The 16,702-nt window shown below is 40.7% G+C and overlaps 1 protein-coding gene across 1 annotated transcript in view; it reads right to left on the reverse strand.

The window, feature by feature from the left end:
- Positions 1 to 445: 445 nt before the first annotated feature.
- The window catches only part of DNAAF5 (dynein axonemal assembly factor 5), a 43,124-nt gene continuing 26,867 nt past the window's right edge, over positions 446 to 16,702 (reverse strand). Inside the window, exons 9-13 of the mRNA XM_034784276.1 lie at positions 15,298 to 15,445; positions 10,247 to 10,397; positions 7,087 to 7,243; positions 4,263 to 4,454; positions 446 to 1,738 (exon numbers count right to left, since the gene is read on the reverse strand). Coding sequence (XP_034640167.1) covers positions 1,608 to 1,738; positions 4,263 to 4,454; positions 7,087 to 7,243; positions 10,247 to 10,397; positions 15,298 to 15,445 — 779 coding nt within the window. The 3' untranslated portion in view covers positions 446 to 1,607. The remainder of the gene's footprint in view (positions 1,739 to 4,262; positions 4,455 to 7,086; positions 7,244 to 10,246; positions 10,398 to 15,297; positions 15,446 to 16,702) is intronic.

Below are 16,702 nucleotides of genomic sequence, written 5' to 3' on the forward strand. Positions count from 1 at the left end.
GCCTTATACTGCCTCCATGGTATAGACCTGATTCAAAGAGATTCCCACGGTCTTCAACGGATTTTGGATCATACCCTACATCCTTGCTCTAATGAGCCCCTAGTTAACCCCTTACTTGCCTACATTAATCATAGGAAAAGCCCCTCACAAGCTGTTTTAATTATTTTAGTAATTTCCACACTAGCTACTCCTTCTTACCTATCCACCCCAAAATAATAAAAATAAAAAGGCACTTCTCCTCCAGGCCAAGAAAATAATACAAGCCGTTTTGGGAGATGAGCCTAATAATGTCAGAAAAATCTTCAGTTAATAACAGGAACGTTTTTAGAAACCAAGGCCACCATGGTCTTGTACTTTATGTTAATTTCCCTCCATGGAAAAGGAACACCACAAAGACACTGTAAATATAGTTTTTAATATACAGCTCAACATACAGAAAGAAACCATACAGTATACACTAAAAAAAAAAAATCAAACCGGTTACCTGAAATCAGATTCAACACAATACCCAAAGACAAAATTCTTGTTCATTTAAGGCACTACAGTGTAAACAATAAAAAATACAGATGCCATGTAATTAATGAGTACAAAAATAAAAATACTATTGATCTAAGTATATTTTTGTAACAAACGAGCATTGTTTTTAATGTCATGTAAAATCCTTTATTCCTTATCGTATATTTCTAAATATATTCTCATTAAATTCTTCTCTATTCAGACAGTGCAATACCGTGACAATACGAAGCATTTTTTAAAAGACCTATGTGCTCAGAATAGTATAGGCTCATTTTATATACTGCAAGAAGTAAACATAGTAGAAAGAGATTCAGTCAATTTACAAGTACTGTGGAAAAATAACCCTTTTCCCCTCTGGGTTAATGGTTTTATTTTAAAAATTGCAAAATGTGATGCTAGTTACAACGGAGGCATGTTGGAAACTAAGGGTCCTATTCTGCAAATGCTGTCAAGTATGATGCTTATGTGACGAATATACCTTTAATTTGAATAGCGCTGCTCTAAGAAATCAGCTTGTCACTCTGCGGTGTTTGCTGGGTCAGCTGCTCTGCTTTTAACTAATCCAGTACTTTAAGAGCATCAGTACTCAAAATGGTGTAAAAATTCTGTTGCTTGATGCAATTTAAATTGAGCATGGATAGCAATGGCAGGGCTTGATACTGTGCAAGGTGTTGAGCAATTCCCAGAGCTTGAGGTACTCAGCAGCTTGCAGGATTGAGGCCTACATGAGCTTCACTAATACAATTTTAGGCCTAAGGGTACATTACATAGAAGTTAGTTTGTAAAATAAGTTAGCTTTCTCAACAATAAATATTGATGGATAAATTCACAAAGAGCATTTTTGCCCCAACCCAAAGACTTTCAATAAGGAATTAATGAAATTAAAACATTCTGTTTGGTATTACTAATTGTAAGTATGCACAGTCCTGTTGAAATTGCAATGCAAGCTGTCAGACTGTGTTGATTTCACTTAATCAACATCTATTGCTCAATTTATTTTATTGTAGAGTTGAAAATGAGACAATTCCAGTTCATATAAAGTTCAAACAAGGCTCTTTAGAGACAACGTTGCCACTCCTGACTCAGAAATTCTACTCCCCGGTTGACTGAATGTGCTGTAGTAGCTGATTACAGTACGCTGGAGTTCGATGCTTATGTTCAACTGCTTCTATTTCTTCCACCAGTAATTCCGGATATAAAACACTTCCTTCTTTTAAAACTTCTGTAAAACAAGAACATACATTCATAATGATCAAAAGATCTGTCCTTCTCTACATATGCTTCAAAGTGCCTGAAACCTGACCTGGAAGGACAACATTTAGAGGTGAGAAACCAATATTCAGGCTTCATGCTAATTTAATCCCTGTACTCTTTGGGGGGGCTGTTCATAAATTACATAACACATTTTCTGGTGATTTTCAAGACCCACTCCTACCCCTTGTAACACTGAAACAAACATGGAAAATTAAGGACTCCTCCAGTGCATGATGTAAATTATGAATAGCCCCTTTGCTGATATTGGTATTTGCAATGTTGATAACCATCAGCTTGAAAATGGACTGAAAGTACCAATTCATTTCACGTAGACCACGAAACAGCTATCATACGGTAGTATATTGCAGTGACGACTAACTTCTGACAGATCTGAGGCAGTGACTTAGTGGTGAAAAAGTTCTATACCCCATTACATTTCCCTACTCTATTGAGTTATTGGAAGGTGTAAGCAAACAAGGGAAACATGGACAAGCAACTATTACAGGAAAAGCGTAAACAAGGCAAGCCTGCTGGGAAAGCAGAAGAAGTTAAAGAATTGTGCAAAATGGAGAAGAAATCACAAAGATCAGACAAGAAAAAGTTCTGGAAAGAAGAGGCTTAACAACTAGAGGAGGTGTCAACAAAACAAGATCTGAAAGTGATATACAAGAACGTTAAGTTGTCTGGAAACAATTAGGCCAACGATGTGAGCAGTAACCAAGGCTACCGCTGAACTGACAGCAAATGCAGATTATGTGCTGGAAGTACGGAAGGAGCATTTTGACAAAATGCTGAACCATGTAGTTCATCCAGATACAAGCATTCTATACAAGCTAGATGAACAGGGCAGCTTAAAAGGGAGAATGGATATCAGTATTGAACCACCATCAGAAGGAGGACTAGAAAGTGCAGGGAAGCGGTTAAAAAATGGGAAAGCTGAAGGAACAGACAATATAACAGTTGAGCTGCAAAAAATGCCAGCCGGACAAGTGCTATCACAAGATTTGGAAAAATATACCAGAAGCTATGGGAACAAGAGGAGATACCGGATAACTGGCTAAAGACACTAGTTGTACCAATCCTGAAGAAAGGAGATCCCACCAGTCTGAATATTTATAGAGGTATAAGCTTATTATCAGTGCTGGGGAAAATCACGAGGAAAGTAATTAACAGATTAAGGCCAGTTTTAGAGGAAGTAGTAGGTGAGGAACAGTGTGGCTTCAGACCAGTCCAAAGTTGCATGGATCAGATATTCATGCTCGAACAGTTGATGGAAAAAAAGCAAGAATGGGGACTAACAATGTTTGCTGTTTTCATCGACTTCAAGTAGGCATTTGATTTGGTTTGGAAGAAAGCACTATGGAAAGTAGTAAAACCATATGGAGTCCCAGATAGGATAATTTCAATTATAAAACTTACGTAAGAAATCTCCTCTTGTGCCGTAAGAATTGGTGAAAAATTAAGCAGCTGGTTCAAGCTGAAGTTTGGTGTAAGACAAGGGGGCATGGAATCACCAAGTTCTTAAACTGGGAATTAAGAATGTTAGACAAATTTGAGGGTGTGATATTGGGTGATCTAGAGTTAAGCTCTTTAGCTGATGCAGATGACATTGTACAACTGGCAGACACCTCTGAATTCATGATGATACTCTTCCTTACTTTGGAAAATTGGTGTAGTCGACTTGGACTTACAATAAATGCTAAGGAGATTAAGTGGTTGCATCTTGAAAAGGGACAATAGACAAAATGGTGAAATGCAGCAGCAGTGAAGCTGTAGAACAAGTAAAATCATATGTGCATCTAGGAAGCTTGATCAGTGCCGATGGTTCTATCAAGGACGAGGTTAAAAAGAGATGTGCTTCAGCTACAAATGCTGCACAGAAGTTGATGAAATTATGGACTGAAAAACATCATGTTGGTACCAAAGTGAAAATTTATCAAGCCAGTATATTAACAGTATTAGTCTAATGAAGCAGCTGCATTAAATGAAACAGACATCAGAAGGCTGGAGGCAGTAAAAATGAGAGTTGTTTGGAAGATGGCAGGTGTAAAAGTGGAATGATTTTAAAAGAAATGATGAAATGATGAAGTTAGATGGAGAGTAGGGTGTAAAAGCAGGGTATAGGATTGGCTGCAACTGAAAAGATTGCAATGGTGCTGACACTGCAGAAGACAAACTGAAAATATGGTGCCAAAGAAAATAATGCAACACAACCAAGGTCAGTCTGACCTAAGGTCAACCTAAGGTGACTAGATGGTGGAACATTGTATGCAGAGGTATGACCAGAGTGGGCTTAAAGGAGGAACAAGTAGTGGACAGGAATGAATGGTGTCACTAGTGCTTCCTGTGTCTGTAAAGATGCTTTGGGATGAGAAGAAGCTATCTAGTTTCCAGAGAGGACAAATACAAATACACTCACCCACCTATTTGTATCCAACACTGAATATTCAATCTAAATTGCTCATTAACCTCTAGCTCATTAAATGACTTACCTAAGATTGCCCGTTGGATGTTTTGGTCAGGGTCATCCAGATGAATCAACAGTTCTCGGTAAAGAAACTCAATATTACTTTTAAGTACAGTTTTTTCATCATCATTTCTTATACATTTAAACCAGTTAGTTAAGGCTTGAGCAGCTGCCAGTCGTACATCGTGTGCAGCATCATCCAGCCGCTTTAAGAGTTCTAAAAAGAAGCATATGCATAATTGAACAAGTAACATTGGACAGATGTGAGAAATCATAAAATAAAAGACAAATCTTCAAATGGTTTCTTCTTCTTTTATATTGCGAGACACTGCAAAATACAAATAAACTTCATGATTGTTAAAAACTAAAGTTTATAATGTTGCTTCTGTCACCATTCTTTGAGTTCCTGGAATATATCAAATATACTGCGTGATTATTAGGTACAGTGTATCATTATTCGATTGCTACTGATTTAGCTGATTTTTATTTAAAAGCAAATCTCCATAAAGCTATTATGAATTTATACTCAGGCATTACAAAAATACAGATGGAAATTTAATTAGAACTTGAAGCATCAACACTTGTTTCAGCAAAATATTTCTGTCACTTCTTGTTATTTGAGCTAATATTGTATATTAAATTACTATGAGTTTGAGACTATCTAAATGTGTACAGGACTGAGGTACTGCATTCATGCAGTCCAGTAGGATGTGAAGAGGAAATCCTTTGATAATTGTTCAGTGATAGTACTGTATATTTATGCTTATAAAATGAGTTGCTGGTTTCCTGCTGTGCTATGTGGCAAACACATTAATGACTATAGCGCCCTACTTGGGAAAAAGACACATTTAAAATCACCATTCCCGATACCCACTCCCCAGCAGATTTTGCTGAGGACCACTTAGTTCAGCACTTAGCTACTATGCTGATGGGTGCTATAGAAAATCCTAAGAAAGTCAAATAATAAAGCTATTCGACTGTATGGAGTTGCAGATCCTTTTTTAATACAAATGCACATTATCCATTCCTTCTGGCTTTTTTTTGCATGTACATCTACACATTTGTCTGTATAGAACAGTACTACCATTACTCTTTGAAGTGGAGTCTATTTATAGCATTACCTCATGGTGTGCTGTCAGCATGATTTTGAACAGTATTGGCAAGAAGCAGAGCATAGCTACTGTTTGCATAATGTATTTCTATTCTGCCTGCTCTACAGTTAAAATTAGGGTTGCCAACTTTCTAACTGCACGAAACTGAACACCCTTGCCCCGCCCCGTCTCTGAAGCTCCACCCCTGCTCACTCCATGCCCCCTCCCTCCTTCTCTCTCTCCCTCCCACCCTCATTCAACAGGGTGGGGGGAGGGGTTGGGGTGTGGGAGGGGGTGAGGGTTCTGCCTGGGAGTGCAGGCTCCAGGGTGGGGCCACAAATGAGGGGTTCAGGGTGCGGGAGAGGACTCAGGGCTGGGGCAAGGGGATGGGGTGTGGGCTCCAGCTGGGGGTGTGGTCTCTGGGGTGGGGCTAGGGATGAGGGATTTGGGGTTCTGGACGGGGCTCAGGGCTGGGGTAGGGAGTTGGGGTGTGTGTGGGGGGGGGGTTCTGGGAGGGAATTTGGAGGCGGGAGGGGGCTCAGGGCTGGGGCAGAAGGTTGGGGTACAGGAGGGCATGAGGGTGCAAGCTCTGGGATGGATTTTGGGTGTGAGAGGGGGTTCCGACCTGGGGCAGAGGGTTTGGGGTATGGGCTCCGGCCAGGCGGTGCTTACCTCAGGCAGCTCCCGGAAGCGACCGGCGCGTCCGGCTCCTAGGTGGAGCGACCAGGGGGCTCTGCACACCGCCCCCGCAGCTCCCATTGGCCTCGGTTCCTGGCCAAAGGGAACTGCAGTGCTGGTGCTCGGGAGCCTGCCTTTAGCCCCACTGACCAGACTTTTAGCAGCCTGGTTAGCAGTGCTGACCGGAGCCACCAGGGCCCCTTTTCAATCGGACGTTCTGGTGGAAAACCGGATGCCTGGGACCCCTAGTTAAAATGCGCACTATTTGATGCCATCTAAGTTGGGAATGATGCAGATGAGGAGCAGGCAGGTCTTGAAGAGGAGAGGATAATATAGAGTAAGGTTCCATCTAGTGGGCAAACACACAATAGCACTATGATACATTAGGCTTTGATTCTGCAAAAATTTTATGCATGTTCTTCACTTTACACACCATAAGTAGACCCAGTGACCCCAAGTGAAACTATTTAAAGCTGATAAAGTTAAGCACATGTGCAAGTCTTGGCAGGATCAGGACATTAGAGTGCATCCTGTCAAACAAAAATGCTGCCAAATGCACAAAACTGTACCGCCTCTTCCCAAAGTGTTTATGAAATTATTAAAGGAAAAATATTACCCATGAGCCCTGATAAAATACCCGATCAAAGAAGTAGAAATTGCCTTCCTTTAGATAGTGCATGTGTACAGGACAGTGAAGGAATGAATGGCTGGGAAAGCAATTTATTCACTCAGGGTAACACTTACCTCTATGTAGAGAACCAGCACAAGGTCTATGCACTGTTTAAATTTCACTTAAGCCATGCCTGGGCCTCATACTGGCCCTGTACAGAGGTTCAAGGCTGGAGGACAGTGATAGAAACTGCAGAAGGGCTAGACAGATTGTGAAAAAAGTCTTAGGGTCAGCCTGTGACCTGCCTAATGCACCAGTCCCATATTTTTCATGCTCAAAAACTCTGCTTTAGGTGAAAAAGCAAATGCAATCTTAGCTATGGAGTTGCTGACATCTCCTCTATAAGGAAGAATTAAAATATTATTTTAAATTCTAAGAATATTTACAGCATTTAAAAAAAAAAATCATACCAGGATAAATGTTGTTGAGTTTATCTAGATCAAACTGCTTCCCACAGGTATTTAAAATAACACTGACAATGCGACAAGCCATTAATCGAGTCATTTTAGAATCTTCATCCAATGTGGCGATTACCTGAGGCATCAGTGCATCTTCTAGTTTAAAAATCTACAATCAATAAAAAAGTCATATTAAAATAGTAGCTTTTCAGTCACTTGCAATCCATGTACTAATTAGTTATTTTAACATTCAGGAGATCTGTCAAAGATGCTATCTGCTTTAAAATAATTTTTAAAAAGCCAATTGCTAGCTAATATTTATAATACTACTTAATTTTTGCTGTTTTATTTTTTGCATTTCATTCAGCATGGAGAATGAAAATAGACTAGCAGACCGGTCTTTTGAGGAGCGCTTTCGGGGAAACATGCAGTTGAATCTTGTGTAAGGGGCAAAGGCATATGTTTAACTTACTTTCATGTATTTTAAAAACCATTTTGATAAGACTTCCATATTTTGGAAATGATTATTTTTCTACACGAGTAGATAATGCTCATGATCTAAATGGAAAATTTAAATAAAGGCCTTTGTAATACAGCATGCTTGCAGTTGAATTTCATATTTTTGTTTTGTAATATGTATATTCTGTACTGCATATTACTGTAGCAAGGTACAATGGTCTTGATGCAGCAAAACACTTAAGCATGTGCTTAATTTAGGCATGTAAGTAGTCCCTTCGAAGTCAGTGGGAGCAGGAGTGGCGCCAGGGTTTTTGCCGCCCTAGGCGGCAGCGCGCCTCCTCTGAGCATTCAGGGGTCCTGGGGTCTTCGGTGGCTCCGCATCTTCAGGGCACTTCGGCGGCGGGTCCCAGAGCGAGTGAAGGACCTGCCGCTGAATTTCCGCCAAAGACCGGAGCGGAAGGACCCCCCACCGCCGAATTTCCGCCGAGGGCAGCAAAATGCGCCCCCCCCCCGCCCCAGTCCTGCCGCCCTAGGCGACCGCCTAGGGTCGCCTAGTGGAAGCGCCGGCCCCGAGTGGGACTGCTTATGCATGTAGTTAAGTCTGTGCTTAAGCATTCTGCTGAATCAGGGCCTATCACAGACACCTCTCCCCCCAGATTAGGTAGTTTTAATAGCACTTTTAATGTCACTTGTTTCTTTATTTTAAAAAGCAATTCTTTATAGTTAATTAAATGTTAAACAGAATGAGGGAGTGATGTTAATGAGACCGGTAGATTAACTGTGGCCCGTAGTATTCTCAATGTGACCTGCACCATAACCAACCTCATCTTACAGTGAACTGTATAAGAAAAAACAATATGATTCAAAGATGCCACTTGGACCTAGATGAAGCTTTGCCTAAACCTGCTCCCTTTTCCCAGTATTCGTCCACAGGTGATAGAAAAATAATAAAAGACAAAAATACTCTATGTGAGTTCATTCACAAGCATAGTTATTGTTTGGTTTCACCCACATAGTTGTTACTGGGACATTTGACATACTGGATGAGGTACACGACACATTTTGATAGGCATGGGTAGGACCCCAGAATCTCGAAAGGTGTATTGTGGAAGGTATTGATCATCGTAGCAGTGGAGATATGTCTGCAGATTTTTTTTTCTGTTATTCAGGCAGGGTCTGGTGTCACTTTGATTTCTTGTGTCCTGGTCTGTTGTGAGCTTGATTCTGATGATGAGCTTGGTGAGGCTGGGGGTTGTTTGAAGGCCAGAAGAGGAGGATCAGTAAAGATTTCTTTCAAGATGTTGTGCCCATCAAGTATAGGTTGTAACTGTTTGATGATAACCCATATGGGTTCCAGTGTGGGGTGACAGCTAGGGATGTGAGGTTGGAGGGAGGTTTCTGTACTGAAGCAGGTTCTCTTGGGAGTATTTGGGTGGCCCATTTCATGATATGATCTACTTCTCTGGCAGAAAGTGTCCTTTTTTGGTGAAGGTGGTTTTAAGTGAGTTAAGGTGTGTATCCTTTGCAGATACTCTGTGGTAACTAGTATCAGGGGGTAGCCGTGTTAGTCTGTATCTACAAAAACAACAAGGAGTCTGGTGGCACCTTAAAGACTAACAGATTTATTTGGGCATAAGCTTTCGTGAGTAAAAACCTCACTTCTTGTGGTAACTGAGTGCCTGCCTAGAGACAATACATTTCTTGGTTACCCCACACTGGAAGCCATACAGAGTCAAAACAATTACAACTCATACTTGATGGGGTCCACTTCCTGAAATAAACCTTTCCCGAACCTCCAATCCCCCAACCTCACCAAGTTCAGCATTAGAAGCAAGCTCCCCACACAGCAGGACACAAGAAGTCAAAGTGACACCAGACCCTGCCTGAATAACAGAAAAAAAATCTGCAGCCATATCTCCACTCTACAAAGATCAATACCTCCCCAACACAGCTTTCAAAATTCATGGGTCCGATACATGCCTATCATAACACATGGTGTACTTCATCCAGCGCATCAAATGTCTCCAAACAATTATGTGGGTGAAAAGAAAAAATCACTATGCTCTCAGATGAACTCACATAGGAAAATGGTAAGAGACCAAAACATCATATCACCCATGGGTAAATACTTTTCACAAAGTGATCATTCCACATTTGACCCCTCAGTCCTTGTCCTCAAAGAAAACCTGCACAACACCTTCAAAAGACAAGCCTGGGAACTTAAATTAACAACTCTGCTGGACACTAAAAATCATGGACTTAAGAGAGACACTGGTTTTATGGCTCATTACAACAAGTAAAATACCCTACTGCCTACTACCTTCCTTTGCCCTAAGTCTGTAGCAGTGTTAACAGCCCACTTCATTTTAAGTGGTCTCCTACAATGAATGTGTACCCCTTATGCTTACCAATCTGTCACCCTTATATTTAGCTGGTTACCTTCCCCTGAATTGAGGAAGAGCTCTGTCAAGCTCAAAAGCTTGCCCTTCTACCAACAGAAGTTGGTCCAATAAAATATATTACCTCACCCATCCATATTACCTCTCAGTCACATCCTGGGACCAACATGGCTACAACAATATTGCAAACATCTTAAAACATTACATTTTTTAAAGGATTAATTTTGTAAAGGGTAAGTTTGTGTTTACTGTGTGTGTCCTGTGTTTTCCTGCCTTGGTTTTAAAGTACATTCGTTGGGGAAGGAGGAGTTTACCTCTTTTGATGAAAGCATTTCACTGTAAATAAGAGCCCAAAGGCATGATACAGCTGTAGTGCGGATGGCAGCTGCTGTTCTTCCAGCATGCCACTGCAGATTCGGAGCCAATATGTCTTTTATCACGATCTCAAGGTAGCTAAGAAACTGCCTAAAGCCCAAAAAAAAAAAAAAAAAAAAAAGCAAATAAAGGTTCATGAGAAAGTGGTAAAGAGATTTAAAGGCTGAAATGGAGAGTTTTCAGTATTGGAAACGAAAGAGAGAGAATAGGAAGAACATAACATAAAAAAATTAAAAATATATGTATCAATATGATTATATAGATATATTAATATAATTTAATTGCTTATCTTTTTTCAGCTAAATATCTGGACTTCCAACAAATAACTAGCATATTCAGGGAAAGAGGAGTCTGGACATTTTTCCATTTCAGACTCTGCTAATGACTTGCTGTGTTAATCTTGGTAAGCTGTTTACTTTCTCTGTGTATGAATTTACCAACTGTGGAGATAATACACGCCCAACTCACACAAGTGCTGTGAAGGTTCATTAAAGTTTGTGCAGCCCTTTGAGATAGTCCAATGAACGATGTTATATACAGTGAGAACTGTATTTGCTATTGATGAGACCCATATTACTGATATTACACCAAATCCACACTGGAATAATTCAACTTTTCCTTCGCTCAGAAGCCACTCTCCCTAGGATAAGAGCTTTGTAGGATTTTCTGGTGGTGCCAGCATCAATGCAAGGGTTTTTTTGGATTCTGGGGATGTCCACCATGCTTGTGTGTAGTGGGTGCCACCTACATGCAGTACACCCATTTCATTATACAAATGAATGAAATTATATGTAAATCAGTGATGCCTTTGATCATGAACAAGAATTAAACCATTTCTTCCTCCTCCTCCTCTGTTGAATAAGCTCTTAAAATACCCAAAGCTGTTGTAAATCTAAACAACTATACCTGATTGCTCATCTAATTCCAGCTAAAACAATCCTCATTTTAAATTGAGTATAAAAAGTGTATAGACTTTGGACACCAGCTCCCCCCCTTCTCTCACACACACACACACACACACACACACACACACACACACCCCGCTGCTGACCTCCCCAAAAGTCCCTTTGGCTTCAGGGTGAAGTAAGTGGCTCCTATAAAGATAGGACATGGATTGGAGGTACACAGTGTGCAGATGTCAGTGACAAACACTAATCCCCAAACATTAAAAAAAAGTGACAAAGATTTCCTTAGTGGCCATGTATCAGTCCAACAGGGACTGCTAGTGACCTTTTGCCACAGGAACGTAACTATTACTGCCAGTCCTTACTAGATGGATAGGAAGGGCCTTATCAGGTAGGTATAATCTGAATAGAATATGGAGAGTTGATTTAAATAATCTGATTGGCTAGCGTGCCAGGCATTAATTCTCTAGCACACTGATTCTCTAGTTCTTTATACATACAAATTGGAAATCTATATCTTCTATATGATTAAAAAAAAAAACGTGTGTGGATTTTAACTGTTTCAGTTTATAATAGCAATCAGAATTAGAGACATGCATGATTATGTTCTCATTTCTGCTTCTTGCCCAGCAGGTGGCACTTAAGAATCAGCAATAAAAAAGAAACATAACCTCTAAAATCAAATAAATATCCGACAAAAACCTTTGATTTACAGTTTCTACAATTTACACATTTTAATGCATTTGTAAAGTTTTTTCAAAAGATAATTGTCATTTTCTACACAACACGTTACTAGGAAAGCCCTAAGTGTGGACCATTATTACTTCAAATTTCCTTTTAGCTCTAAGGTGGTCTGTGCTAAGTGACCCTTAGCTACTTTAGTGTTTTTGGTAAGGCCTTCTTTAAACAGTTAAAGAAAATCTGTCAAAACATAAAGGTAGATTCCAGCAGCCTTTCCTACTTACTATAATGGCATGCTATCTGTGAAGAATAATTTCTTCAAAAAATGCCTTGTATTTGGTATCAGTGAAGCAAATCAGGGCTAATATTGTAAGACTTTTAGACAAAATGAGATGGCCACACAAAAGCTGCTATTAAGGTACATGTCAATCTGAATAATTAAAATGTGTAAGAAGAAGAAAGCAAATTACTTTCACATAATGAATGCTATTATATGACTGAAAGAAAGTGAACACCATTTTCTAGGATGAGGTAGTAGTTCAAACATTGGACTCTCTCTGGTTACTTCTACAATGATACTACGTATTTATGCATTTTCATTACTATATGTATAACAGTAAGAATGTACTTTATACAATGCTAAAATATCAATCATATCTGTACAGGCCCACTTCTAAATATGAGCTATCTCCATTCAATGAGATTTTTTTTCCTCTTTGTTGATAGCATTCACTAATTTGAGACTTCGTCTTCACTTGTTTATAAAACTAACATGATTCTATGTCCATAATAATACCTAGCTCTTACATACCAGTTATCATCAGTAGATCTCAAAGTGCTATTACAGAGTAAAAAAATCATTATTTCCATTTTACATATGCAAATAGTTATACTCTACCCTTATTTTCTTTAGATGTCAATTATTTTAATACTTTTTCTTCTAGATTTATCCCTTTTCTCCATTTTCTGTTCTACAACTGTAATTAGCAAATTCAATTTACTATTAAATTGAATTATTTACAGTTTATTTTATAAACAATATTAATATGCTATACCCAAATCCATTTTAACAAAATACAAGTCATTTCCATATGAGAGGGCAGAAGCATATCATCGTAATTTCCACAGTATCCACCTGAGGTGGTGGGTCAGAATCTCAAGAAACATTGCTGGCGCTAACTACAATCTAAGACGTGAACTGGGGTGCAGGTGGCTGAGAAAGTTTCAGTAGAGCAGTTTATCCTGATCATCCCAATATGGGGGAAGAGACTTAGTGGTATGTCATTGGCCTGAGATACTGGCCGAGTCCCTAAGCTTGATGGGCAATTACATGGCTGCAGACAGACCCCCTTCCAAGAAAGCAGGTGGTAGATATACTGGGTCCAGAACGCTCTGAAGCATGTGCCAGACAAGGAGGCTAGCCTAATTGGAACTAGGCCTCTGAATGTTTCCAACGGCCCAAGGTCACAGCAAGTCTGCTGGTCCCTGGTCCAACCTGGAACAGAAACCCAGAGAATATTCGGGCCTACAGAGAAGGACTTCTGGGGAGGGGTGGGAGGAGAGAGAGAGAGAGAGAGAGAGAGACTTTCCCTGAGTAATGAACAGGCTATGACCCCTACTTTAGGGAACACTTCTGCCTTTGGGAAATAGGGTCACCTCTGCTGTGACTGCCCCTTTACAGAGTGTAACTATGGACAAGTCCGGACAGCTGAAAACTGGGCAAAAAACGAGGCCCTGCTAAAAATGGTAGTCTCTGTACAAATTAACGGGGTGGAAGTGTAAGGGCCAGGTGAGTCAGAATGCAGCCAGACATGGCTTAAAGAACAGTTGATGGACAGTTGGGGTATCCCAGGAGAAGCTGTCTTCCTCCAGTGTGTGCACGAAGATGTACAACCATTACAGAAGTGCAGTATTGGTGGGGAAACCTATGGGAAACCTCTTTGTAGCACCAGCATCTAACCTGACATACCCAGTAATCCTAAACAGAGACTGGAGATATTTTAGAGAAGTCATAAAGGAGTGGGGCACTCACTCACTTGAGAGGATTACCCTGATCACAGAGACCCAAAGATCTGAGGGTCCAAAGGAACTGGTGGGGTTAGGTGAAACAGACGACTCCAGGGAAGGGACTTCCCACCAGGCAAGACTCTCTGGTAAGAAGTGATGCAGGGAGGCAGCTGCATAGCATCCTAAGGTGCAGGGCTTAGCTACCAACCATTACTTACCCGCCCAGATGGGGCCCAGGCTCCCCTACCAACACCTAAAGAAGCTCAACTACTAAAGCCTAACCTTTGGCAGGGAACCTAATTGATGGAAGACCCTGAAGATACAAGGATCTGGACCACAAGGCCCTAACCCAAGAGAGAAGCCCTGAACCTCCTAGTTGATCCTGAAGACCTCCTCATTACTGGACTTTTTATTTATACCCTGAAAGGGCTGGACTTGCAAACATGACCTGGCCGGAGGGCTGAGTCACTGAGGACAGACCTCTGCAGGATAGAGCAGTGGTGAGAAAGGGGAACGCCTGGGAAGAAACAATCCACCACACCCCCACCCAACCAGTAGGTGGCATTGGCAGTGAGTGTTTCCTGTCACATGGGGTGCTGGGCATTCAGAGTTTAGCCTAACAATAAGTAACTAATAAAGTTGCTAAGCACCCTGAGAGAGCTAAGGACAGTATAAAACAAATGGAAGATATGGTACTGGCCCCAAGAACCTTGCACTCTAAATTACAGGTCAGGGATGTAGTGCATCAGCATACAGCAAATGGTTAAATCTCAGATCAATGCAAATGCTTTCCAAATTGCTTCTGACCTCCCTTATTTTTAGTGGAAAAAGACTTACAAATCTTGTGCCTGATCCTGTAACCACTCATGGGAGAAGAAGTCCTTATTCACATAAGTAGTCTCACAGACTTCAATAGGATAATTCACATGATTAAGTGTTGCAGTTCAGGCCCCAGAGTGGTCTGAATAGACAACGTAGGCAGAGATGTTTAGAAACATGGCTTAAAACCTTTCAGTTCAAAAAGGAGGGTATAAATCTTCAGTCCTTGCTTGTAACAGCCAGCCAGCAAGACACGGTTCCATTCCTAAAATTCTCATCTCAGCTCTCACAGCAACCATAACCTTTCTACAGTAGGTTTTTGTTTTTAAAAACAAAACAAACCAAACCATCCACCGTTGCCCAACCAGAGTTTTTTACTTCTGTGTCATGCCAAACTCTCCTGAGCAGGGTTAGATAATATGACAGTAAAAATGTCAGAGACCTGTAGTACATGGTGAGAGTTCCCCTGAAACTCTAATGCAGCCACAGCCACAGTGGTTAAATAACTACCATGAACTTGATTTTTGAATAACATTGTACTGTTCAGGTGGTACGTGTGAAATCAGAGCTGTACCTACCCCTGAGAGTTGATGGTCTCATTTGGTTTCTGGAGCAACTGTGATAAAATAGTGAAAATCTTTAAGCGCATTAGCGGGTCTTTGGTTGGCTGAAGACATGTCTTAAGGATGAGAATGAAATCTTGAAGGGCTTCACCTATTATAGGACCTAGAAAATAAATATTTAAATCTTGATTGAGTTGTATTAAAATATTTATTTATTTTACTCTTGCATTTAAATGTTTAGCATATAAATCCAGTCAAATCTGTAAGGTCAACTACTTCTTTTCTTTTCAACCCTTAGCCGAATAGTCGGCTGTAGCAATAGTTCGCCATTTGGTCTGTTCCTGTGCAGCCGAAAGGGCTTGATGGGCCAAGAGTCCAACATCGGAACAGACTTGATGCACCCATTTAATAAGGGGTCTCTGGTGTTAAATTAATATTTTACTTTGTGTACTGCATCAGTCCTTGCAAAATAACTATGACACAACGTATCAGTTGTCAGAGTCCTGAGTGGGACAGAAGAGTGGCTATGTTAGAAAGCCCTTCCACTGCCCACTGGAATGACAAAGGTTAAAACTGCCAAGCCACGAAGCAGCTGGAGCCTGTTAACTATCCTGATTTATTTGTAAGAAAGAGGTCAACTGCTGGGAGGGTTTTAAGCAGCTAGTGTGACCAAGCCACTACTGACCTGGTTGCAAACTTCCAGTAGGTTTCTATCTGTATTTGATTCAGACTATTTACAGGCTGGGCTGTATTTTGTTTTACATTGCTCTGAGGAAGAAAGAGCAGAAGACTGTTTTTAGGTTGGCTAGAAGCCAGGTGACACTCTACTCTGCTCTGGCGAAGAAAAAAAAAAAAATCAAAGAAATATTATGGTTCACGAGCAGCCTTATTTTTATATTGTTTGGAGCAAGTGAAAGCTTCCAATGACTATTGTGAGGAGGTTAGCTGAGAACTTTACTACACCTTGGTGTTGAAGACCTGGGGAAGAAGTATTCTCATGAAGGTATTGATGTTTGGTGGAATCAATGCTGATGGCTGGGTAGCTTTCAGAGCCTGAGTGTAAGCTGCTGGGGCATGGGCAGCCTACCTAGTGGGTGTAGCAATTGAACAACGCTGTTGCCCAAGTCCCACGAACCTGAGTCAGCTGACATGGGCCAGTTGCGGGTGTTTAACCGCAGACTGAAATCAATGATAATATTACCACTGAATTCAATGGGGCCATGATTTCATCCCAAGATTCCAGACAGCAGGATGGTCTAGAGTCCCTCTTCCCTGAAGGCCCTCCTTTACAGAAACCAAGAAGATCCTTAATGTCTCCTGTCTCCAAAGTATTTATATAAAAGGGCTTGTTCAGGATGGTGAACCTCAAAACATTGGACAGAACAATTATAGAAGTGCTATTTCTTCTCTTTTCTATCTT

Source organism: Trachemys scripta, chromosome 10 (genome assembly GCF_013100865.1).
Source record: "Trachemys scripta elegans isolate TJP31775 chromosome 10, CAS_Tse_1.0, whole genome shotgun sequence".
Classification (NCBI taxonomy): domain Eukaryota; kingdom Metazoa; phylum Chordata; order Testudines; family Emydidae; genus Trachemys; species Trachemys scripta.